The sequence below is a fragment of the Notamacropus eugenii genome, chromosome 2, assembly GCF_028372415.1.
Source record: "Notamacropus eugenii isolate mMacEug1 chromosome 2, mMacEug1.pri_v2, whole genome shotgun sequence".
In the NCBI taxonomy this organism is placed as follows: Eukaryota; Metazoa; Chordata; class Mammalia; order Diprotodontia; family Macropodidae; genus Notamacropus; species Notamacropus eugenii.
This window is the reverse complement of record NC_092873.1, coordinates 14,113,911-14,123,651: the sequence shown is the minus strand read 5'-3', so window position 1 is coordinate 14,123,651 and position 9,741 is coordinate 14,113,911. Positions and strand designations below refer to the sequence as shown.

The window sequence follows — 9,741 nt, the reverse complement described above, 5'->3', positions numbered from 1 at the left end:
TGGGCTAAGCTCTGAGGATACAAAAAGGGCAAAGGATTTAAGACGTCAATAGAAAGGAAAACACTGAAGAATCATAAGGAAAAAAGACATGACTATTGGATCGTGGACACAGGGGAGAATGGGAACAGATCAGAAGAATAGTCTTAGGAACAACTCAAGATACATTTTGTTCCAAGATCATAGCAAGGCAAACACAGTAAGGCAACATTTATTAAGTGCTGACTGTATACCAGGCACTGTAAGTCCTGGGGTACAAAGGAAAGAGAGTGTCCTTCTCTGCGGAATGAATGAATAACATTTATTAAGCTCTTACTAGGTGCAAACTACTGTGCCAAGTAGTCCCTGCTCTCAAGGAACTTCTATTCTAAATGGAGAGAGCAATGTATAGGTTTCAACTGTCAGTCAGATGAAACATTCCCAGCATTCTTAGGGTGCAGGAGGAAAACATAAGGTAACCAGCATCCCTTAATGTAATTCCTTCAGATAATTCTTATGTTTCCAATTGGAAGCATTTGGCATATTGAAGCAAGAACTTTGGTGACAAGAGAGTTATTTTCTGGGTATTTCATAGATTGAATGTCTGAAGAGGTTGGGGCTCTAGCACCTGCAGGAGCAGTTACTCTTGCCCTTTGTTTTAGAGATGAGAAAATTGAGGCACAGGGATGGGTACATGATTTGCTTGAGCCACATTTGTAGTAAAGTGACAAAACTAGCCAGATGCAACACCTCAATTGTCTAGCGTCAAAGCCATTCCTGTAGCCTAACCTTAGTGACCTAGCCGTTCCCTCCCCCACTGGTCCTTCTCTCCCCAACAGCCATGGAATTCTGCAACCCCAACAGTTTGCCTTACTCCAAAAGGGACAGTCGGTTTGGAAGGTTGCTTGTTGGCTGTAGTGGTCAAGAAAAGGCACAAAACTGGAGCGCAGGAGTCCAAAGGGTGACCAGGTCTCGCTGGTGTGGCTGCAAGACCCCTAGGTAAGCAGGAGTGGGGGTCTCCCTGACCCAGTATCTGGGACCTCCTCCCTGGTACTCCCTGAGGAGCCCAAGGTGAAAGATACGAGGCCTGCTCAGTCTGTGGCCAAACTCTGGATAGCCCAGTCAACGTCTCCAGAAGTTGCAGCACCTGTCCTGACCGAGTCAGATGGTGCCTCCTCTTCTCTAGGAACACAGCCACAGCCAGAGACTGAGCTTCTCTTGGACTTACCAGAAAGCCCCCGGACCCAAAGGGGCTCCCGCTGTGACCTGGTGTGCAAGTCCTCACAGGCCCAACTAGAGTCTAGAAACCAAGCAGATAGCGACAGTGGTAAAGCCTTGTCGGGGTGATGGGCTGTGAGAAGGAAGGGGAAACTCTGGGGCTGGTGGTTGTCTGCCTGCTGCCTCCTTGTCCAACCTGCTCTGACTTTGTGTTTGCTGGAGGAGCACCTGCCTCTATTCCTCCATTTCCTCATTCTAGAGTAAGGGCAGTCAGAACAGATGATCTCATAAGGGCCATCCCTTTCAGGGATATCCCATGCAGGCGCAGACCTATTAGGTTAGCAGACAATCACCAGTAATGTCTCAGACCCCGCAGAAAAAGCTTGGCTTTTCTCTAAGACAAATGGGATGTCAGGATGGCATGGAATTGTGCTTCAGAGAGGAAATTGTGGAGGAGAGGATGGCAATGCCAGCCTGAACCTGAATAGGGCAGTCACATTCCACAGGGGCTGGCAGACTGGTCCACACTAGCTGCCAGGCTCTGGGAACAGGAGCAGCTCTAGCATGGCATGCAAAGTATGAGTGTAGGCTCTAGCTTCTTGATGTAGCATTGGGTCAGATGAAGGAAAAGTTCATGGAACAGGACTGAGGAGAAGGAAGTCACGTAGGGGATTCCTGGGGGGTGCTGGGGAATTGTCGTTTCAGGGAATTCAAAAGCCCGGTGGTCATGCCAGGTTGGCCACTTAATTGATTCTGAGGTTGGGATTGAACTTCAGATGATGACTTGGCTTCTCAATGGACTACTCTGTCCTGCTCACCTGGGCAGGAGGGAGAAGTGAGGGGGGTCACTTGGCAGCCTAGTGCCCTGGAGTCAGCATGATCTCGGGCAGGTCCCCTCCTTTGGCCAATTCTACTACTATGACTTGGATCCCTCTGTGCCCTAAATCTGTGACGAGGATCTAACAAGATAGTGCGGGTGAAAGTCTCTGAGTAAGGATGGGTCTCCATTATCTTCTTCTCTCCACAGAGAGCAAGATGGACCAAGGTGAGGAGCCCAGGAAGCCTCCTCAAAGCATGAGGAAGGATGACTCGCGGGTATCTGTGAGGGCAAGTGACAGGAAGAGGCCACTCAGGATGGCCCCCAGAGCTGGCCAAGGGTCCCAAGAATTCAGTGATGCTAAAGCCCTCCAGAGACTTAAACTCAGCCCCTCTCAGAACCTCCAGACTACACATACCAAGGCAGGCTAGGCTGTTGGGGACAAGTCACCTTCCAGATGAGCTTGGGGTCCCAGAGTCATGCCAGAGAGCCTTTATCTGGTCCCTTCCCAACCCATCCTGACACACAGCTGTCACGTCCAAAATAACTTCATTCTCAGAATTGGCCTTTAAGAAGAGTTTGGTTAGTGGGGCAAGTGAAAGGACAGGAGGAGGACGTTTCCTAAGTTCTCTGGATGATAAGAACTCAGATTACTGGTGGGACTTTGGGTAGATGACTATTCTAGGCCTCAGTTTCCTTCTTTGTGAAATGGGTGAATTGGAAGGCCTCTCAAGCTTTCTTGATGCTCAGTTGGTGACAAAGTGATGGTGGACCCTGAGTAAACGCTGCCTGTGGCCTTGGTGGGTGGCTCCAGGAGGAATTTTGGGCTCCAGTGAAGAGGGAGTTGTCCTCTCTCCCTCCCTCCCCAAATAAACTCGTGTACCATGTATAGGTGACCTACATGCACACACACACACACACACACACACACACACACACACACACTCCTCCCTGTGGGTATTCCCAGCAGGCTGTGAGCCTCTGAGAGCAGGACTTGCTCAATCTTTACTACTGGAGCCTCAGAACCTAGAAGAAGGCTTTTTGATGGAGGAGGTGCTTAGAAAAGTTGTATTTGATTTAATCAGACACATATGATTCCACAGCAGTGTGTGTGTGTGATTCTCATCCTGGCTGCTGCTATGCTGGCACCATGCCCACGCCTTTCATCCTGCTCTCCCTGGGCAGGTGGTGGGGCCCCTACAAACGTTCCTATATATAGTGCAGAAGAACCAGATGCTTGTGACGCTGACCTCCACCAGCCACCCCAGTGATATGAAGTCATTCATCAAGCACAACACTTCCCGTTATTTCGATGCCAAGAGCAGTGCTAGGGCCAGGAGTAGCCATGAGAGAACTTTCTCTGCTTGGCCTGTGCCTGAGACTTCCACGGGACAGCTGGGAATGCAGTTTTTGGTTGGTGACCTTCTCAGAGAACTGGGGTCCAAATAGATCAAGCATTGCCTGTAGGTGAGCCAGAGGTTTGGTTTGACTGTAGAGAAAATGCAGCTTTGACCCTGGCAATCTAGGTCCTGACCAAGCTGAGGGTCAATTGAACGTTCCATGTGGGTTGTATACAGAATCGTTTTAGGAGATTAGCTTACTTCAGCAGAGTAACTCCCTGGGGAAGGCAGCCCCACGAGGTCGAGTTGCTGGCGCAGGGTCACTGCAAGCCCTGCAGGGCTTGTCCCCCTTGCTGGTCTAGCACAAATGAGTCATCCCGGGCATGCCCTTTGCACTGTTGGCAGCCACGACCCACTGCCTGACCCTCCTTGATCTTGAGGACTCAATCCTGCGTCCTTGCCAACAAAGAAACAAATGGCCCTCTGGTTTACCTTGCCCCTGATTTTCCCTTGTATCCTGGCTCGATGGTAGCCGACAGTGCTCCCTACTTTAGAATGGTAGTATTGACCTTTTCAGCTACTGTTAGTGAGAAAAAGTGTTTTCAAAGTCTCATTCCTAATTCCCAGAGTCTATGAGATCCCTGTTAAGGAGGTTGTACCTTTCACTTGAGTTTGGTCTAAGGAGCACACCACTGTGTGTGCTGGTCCCTGCCCCGAAGGGCATTCCACAAAACCTTCTGGCCAGTGGATTTTAAAGTTGTAGGAATGACTTACTTGTCTTTTGGAATTGAAGTGGGGACAAAGCCATGAGACAGGCTTGGAGTGATGAAGGTGAAGGGAACCTGAGTCTTGGGCAGAGAAAGGCCCATCACCATCATCAGCCTCTGGGAATCTGGAAAGGAGCCTGGGGGAGCAGGGCAGCTGTCTCTATAATTTTGTGCTGAGGTCTGCAGAGACTCCCCTGTTTCCCTGTGCCCACCCAGGGATACTGCCTCCAGGATCCCCAAATCCTAAGGCCAGGAGTTTGTTGTCTATAGTGGGTCTGTGGGGGTTTGGGAGAGTTCTTCCACTTACCTAAATCTGGGTTCCTGAGGTGAGATTCTTCCTGGCCTTCTTGGCTACTTCGTAAGAAAGTTCAGGGCCATGCCCAGTGTCCAGGTTAAGCAGGTGATTCTATCTTGGAATATTCGTATGCTTCCTGCAAGGGGAGCAGCCTTTTCCATTTATGTTCTAGAGACCAAAAAGAGCCCAGCAGGTGATTAGTAGTCAAGGAGATCATATTGTCCTCCTTCTGGGAATGGGGAGTTCCTTGCCTTGAAGCCTTGGGGAACGGGGTAGCATTTCTGTCCGGGGCTGTGGTGTCCTGGCTCTCCTCCGAGGAGAGCTTTGTCCCACATTGACCCACTGAACTTGGGAGGCATGGCGTTCCCGGGAAGGCAGTTCACGCCAAAGTCTCTGTTTAGGGAGAGATCAGAGTGTTGTTACCTTCAAGAGATTGTCGACTCTCAGGCAGGTCACGAAATCTTCAGTGCTCTGGGCCCTTTTTTAGCTGGTCCAGAAACGTCGACAGACAGTGGTGGAGGGAGATCCCAAGCTGGGAATTCTCATGAGACTTGGCTCCCTCCCAAAGCCCCCTAGTTTGCCATTAAATGTGCTTCAGGAGCCGCTGCTTAAAGTATTTCTGGGCCGAATCTTTTCAGAAAGGACTTTTGTTTCATCCATTTGAAGGATTTTTGTCTATTCGATTTGATGAACATTGGCTGACACCTGAATTTTTGACCAAGCAAACGCAGTTGTATCACTCATCCTGAAAATGCTGTCTCCCACTATCCTCTCCACTGCCATGCTTCCCACTCTCCCAATTCTTAGTCCACGCTGAGCCAGCTGCATGAATCGGGAGATTTTGTCTCCGGTTGACGGCAGAAAGGGCAGTGCGAGGAGGGAGCTGGAACTCAGTGGGGATTGATCCCTTGGGTAGCGTGTGTGTGGTGAGCTTCGGAGGTTATGTCAACCCTAGTTCTGTGAGAGGGAGGTGTGCCCTCCACAGCATCCTCATGGGGTCATCTGTCTAGCCTTTACTCGAACTCCTCAGAGCAGCAGGGAGCTCACTAGTTCACAAGGCATGGCCTGTGTCTATGGTTGTCAGCATGATGCTTGCCTGCAGTGGACCTCAAAGCCTTGTGCATTGGGTCGAGTTAGAAGGCTCCATTCTCTGCTCCCGTTGGAGAGATTTCAGAGGGAACTGGAGGAGAAGTAGCAGAGGGTGAAGCACTAGGTGGGACCTGGGGTGGGCATTGGTCTTGGCTACAGCCCTAGCCCTTACCTCCTCCTCCAATGGTCCCTTCAGAGGCTGCTGCCCCTGGGCTCTTCGAGTTTTCCTGGGACAGGGAAATGGTGAGGGGCAGCGCCTTGGGCAGTTGTCTGGGCTGATGCAATGCTGTTGTGGCCCTAGGAGCAATATCAGCACCAAGAGCAGGAGCCAAAGAAGCTGCAGAAGGAGCAGGAGAAGAAGGCCAAGGAGGCCAAGGTGGTGGCAGCCGCTGCTGGGGCCTCTGACAGATGGTTGGATGAGACCACGCACGTGCAGGTGAGGCCCCTTCTGCATCTCACTGCCCAGAAACGTAGAAAGGCAAGCTCCTAGGGGGCTGTTAGACCACTCGCCAGGCCCAAACTTGGTCTTCTTCCAGTGCTCAGGATAAGAGGTCCTTTGGCCTCTGCTTGAAGATCTCTCAAGAATAGTGAGCCCATCACTTGATCAGCCAGCCCATTGCATTTTTGGAGAGTTCTGAATGTCTGGATGTGCCCAGGGTGGCCTCCCCCAATTGCCCCTGATTCTGCCCTCTGTGGTCTCAGCCAGGAGCCCACCATGCATGGAAGTGAAGACACAAGTCAAGTGTTCTCTCCTCCAGGCTCAGCAGTCCCATGTCCTTTGGCATTGGATTGTCCCTATCTGGGGACTTTCTGGTTTATCAACATCGAACGATGGGGTGTAGCCTGATCCTGGTAAGGGGCAGAGGCTAGAAGCACCAGGGCTACCTCCTTGTTTTTGGAAGTCCTGCCCACCTGCCTCTCCCTGTCTTTCTGGGGTGCCGTGTCACTGCTGATATACCCTGAACTTCCTGTCCCCTGAATGTCCTGGATCCTTTTCACGTGAGCTGCTGTCTCTACACACTTCCCCCTTGCAAAATTGGATTGTCCGAAACCACATCTTAACATTGACATGAATTCTTATTTAATTCCGTCTTCTCAACACCGTTACCGGGGTTCAATGGGCTGGCATGGTCACCATTGTATGATGCAGCACAAGGCTGTATCTGAGACCACTTGGGGCTAATGACAAAACAGGATAACACGTTGGAGCTCAGCCTTCAGCATGCAGCATTTGTTGCGTGAACTCTTAGCTTTTCTGGGCCCCAGAGTTATCTTCTCCAAAGTGAGGCAGTGGGATGGTCTTAATGATCTCCCAAAGTCCCACTCAGGTCAAACTCTGAACCTCCTCAACATTCTGTGACCTCCAAGGAGGAGCAGGGAAAGAAAGCCTTGGGAAAATTCCTCAAGGGGAGGTCTGTGTGGGCAGCCAATGACTGCTTGCCAGCCTCCAGCTTAACCAAGCTCTGCTGGCTTGTCTCAGCTCTGTCTGACAGCAGGGGACTGCACTGTAGTTTCCATTCCACTTATTGACGTTTGGCTTTTTTCAGTCAGCAGGTGGTCAAGTCCAAGAGCTCCTGGCCCTCAGGAGTGTTATCTAGGGTTTAGCTACACACATCAAGATGAGGCCATCTCCATCTGCCTTCCCCATTGCTCTCAGTGATCTGGTCCTTGGTCCATAAGGAGATGAAGATGCCCCACAAACCCTGTGGGGTTAGTTCACACATTCCCAGAAAACAAGTCTTTGGGCTCTGCCAGGCACAAGACTTACTCTTCACAAACAGGGATTTCTGTCTCTGTAAACATCATCTCCTCTGAGACTCCCAGCTAGATGCTGAGTGTGAATTTTCCACATTTTACAGTTCGAGAAACTGAGCCTCAGAGAGGTGGAGACATAACCTGAGTCTTATTCTCGGCCTGTGGCCAGTCGGGATCTCAGTCGCTTCATCAGTGAAGTGGGGAGGGGGAAGGTTTGGACTGGATCATCTCAAAGGTCCTTTCAGCTCTGGCAGCCCAAGTTGCCAGGAAGAGATAATAGAGGTCTCCTTTCTTCTTCAGTCTGCGGTTTGCAACTCTTATGAAATGACCCCCCAGGACCCCAAGGGGGGGCCCAAGACCAACCCAGACAATTGTGGGATGGATCTGAATAGTGATGACTCCACAGATGATGAGTTCCAACACGGGAAGCCCATTCCTGCTTGGGCCACTGGTAAGTGTAGACCTCCCCCCTTAATTTCAAATGACACCCCTCATTAGATTGGACAGAGGTGTACTAAGGGAAGCAGTGCTTAACAAGTCTAGAAAGGTAGGGTGGGAACAAGATGTAAAGCTTGGCCTTTAAATGTCAGTGGAAACTTCTATTTGATCTAGAGGCTAAACAGGGGAGGGATGTGGTCCGTCCTGCTGGCCTTTAGAAAACTCCCTGTGTAGTCTTGTGGAGGATGGGTAGGGGAGACCCACAGGGAGGGCAGTATGCAGTTGAGGTCACAGGGACCTGTGTGAACTGCAGTGGTGAGAGAGGCAGGATCAATAACAGTGTCAGATACAGGGGAGATAGTGTAAGGTTTAGTTGGTTCTTGATGGACCATGTGGGAGGAGAATGAGTGAGGAGTCGGGGGTAATGCTGAGATTGTGAGCCAGGTGGGCAGTCCTCTCAACAGTAAGAGGGAGGTATCCGTGAGGGGAGAGAATTCTGGATGTCAGATATTCTGAATCTGAGAACCCTGTGGGACAGCCTGTTTGAAATAGCCGTTGAAATAGGCAGTTGATGATTTGGGACTGGCACTCAGGAGAGAGGGGAGGGCTACATGGATGCATAGCTCTGGGAGTGATCCACTTCACCAGAGGAGACAGTATAGGGAGAAAGGAGAAGGGGGCCCAGTAGGGAGCCTCGATCGAGAAGGATGAAGAGAAGTCCGTTAGGAAAGAGGAGAAGCAGGCAAGGGGCAGGTGGCCCGGGGTCCATCGGCTGCAGAGCCAAGACTGTTCCATTTGGCACTGAGAAGTTTATTGGGGACAGTTGCACTTGAAGGGAGTGATGAGCATCTGACTTTTGAAAGGAGTTCAGTGGAGGGAGGGAGGGCAAAGGAAGAGACATGCTGCAGGGTGGGCTCTCAGGAGGCTCCTTCAGGGACAAGAGAGGAAGGGATGGGATTGAGGTGCCTGGAGAGGACTTGAGCTTACTGAGAGCCTGGGGCCTGAGGTCAGGGGAGGAAGGTTCTGAGCTGTGAGGGATGGCAGTACAGGGGCTGATGAGAAGGGAATTGGAGCAGCCTTGATGGGGGGAGTCATTAGGACTTGGGTGGCATCTTCTGGTGTGACCCCTGACTCTCCTGCCCCAGGGTCCCAGCTCAGGCAGGCCATCATCCATCAGTACTACTTGCCTCCTGACACTGACCAGCTCTTTGGCACCATCCTTAGTCCGGACCTTGAGGACATATTCAAACAGAGTCAACCGCGTTACCACACTCATACCAGTTCTGCCTTCTGGGATTCCCCACCACTGCCAGAATCCTAGCGCTTTGGGGGCCTGTCATATGGCCTGAAGACACCTTGAGATGGGAGCAGGGAGGCCCCTCTTGGCCATCCTGTGCAGTCAAAACTGGGCCTGGGGGCTATAGAGACTGAGACCCCCAGAAGCTGTGGGTGGCCGCGAGGGAGAACGGTGCTCACAGCGCCCACGTGTCCAAGCCAGCAGTCCCTTACCTGTACATTAGTGCTAGGTTGCTAGGTACCTAGTTCCAGGCTGGTGTCAGGTTCCAGCGTTATAGCATCAGGTTAAGAAAAGGTAAGGTTATAAGGTTAGGTTAATAAAGAAAAAATTTCCAGGAAGTGATGTGGAGCTGTTGCTTTGGGGAAGGTCTAGGTACTTGATCAAGAAACTCTGAAGCGTGACCTGGGCTGGGAGGAAGTGCCAAGGGTGGGTTTGCGGTGGCTGAGTTCAGTAGGGCTGGACACTGGGGTGAGACAGCTGATCCTCAGGAGCATTCAAGGAGCCACAGAAGGTTCTGAGAGGCCTTTCTGCCCTGACAGCCCGGGTTCCAAGGATCCATCCAGCTCTGCCTTTCCCTGGCCATCCTGGCCCAGACATTGTCCCTGCCAGCTGGGACCTTCTTCATCCTGTGCTCTCTGGTCCCCCCCAGTCCTGACATTCCCCCTTGTGCTGTCTTCCCCTCCCCAGCCCACATGTTCCGTGTCCTGTGTTCTCTGGTCTCCTCAGCCCAGACACTCCTGTACTGTGTT

At 51.4% G+C, this 9,741-nt stretch overlaps 1 protein-coding gene across 2 annotated transcripts; it reads left to right on the top strand.

Moving 5' to 3' along the window:
- The first annotated feature begins 813 nt into the window (after positions 1-813).
- On the top strand, positions 814-9,400 carry LOC140522165 (inner centromere protein-like). Of its 2 annotated transcripts, XM_072637292.1 has the most exons (5): positions 814-975; positions 5,804-5,938; positions 7,050-7,212; positions 7,558-7,708; positions 8,841-9,400. In XM_072637292.1, the coding sequence occupies exons 3-5, from the start codon at positions 7,186-7,188 to the stop codon at positions 9,014-9,016; spliced, it is 354 nt and encodes a 117-aa protein (XP_072493393.1). In that variant the 5' UTR covers positions 814-975; positions 5,804-5,938; positions 7,050-7,185; the 3' UTR covers positions 9,017-9,400. The 2 variants fall into 2 exon arrangements, with proteins under 2 accessions (XP_072493393.1, XP_072493394.1); XM_072637293.1 differs by lacking the exon at positions 7,050-7,212 and having other exon boundaries at positions 818-975; positions 8,841-9,377.
- The last annotated feature ends 341 nt before the right edge of the window (positions 9,401-9,741 follow it).

What these genes read in the sequence shown, in the direction of transcription:
- LOC140522165 (XM_072637292.1), top strand. Translation starts at nt 7,186, where the DNA reads ATGAAGATGCCCCACAAACCCTGTGGG. An exon ending in TGCCCCACAAACCCTGTGGG is followed by an intron (nt 7,213 to 7,557) that starts GTTAGTTCACAC and finishes TTTCTTCTTCAG; the next exon opens with TCTGCGGTTTGCAACTCTTA. An exon ending in CATTCCTGCTTGGGCCACTG is followed by an intron (nt 7,709 to 8,840) that starts GTAAGTGTAGAC and finishes CTCCTGCCCCAG; the next exon opens with GGTCCCAGCTCAGGCAGGCC.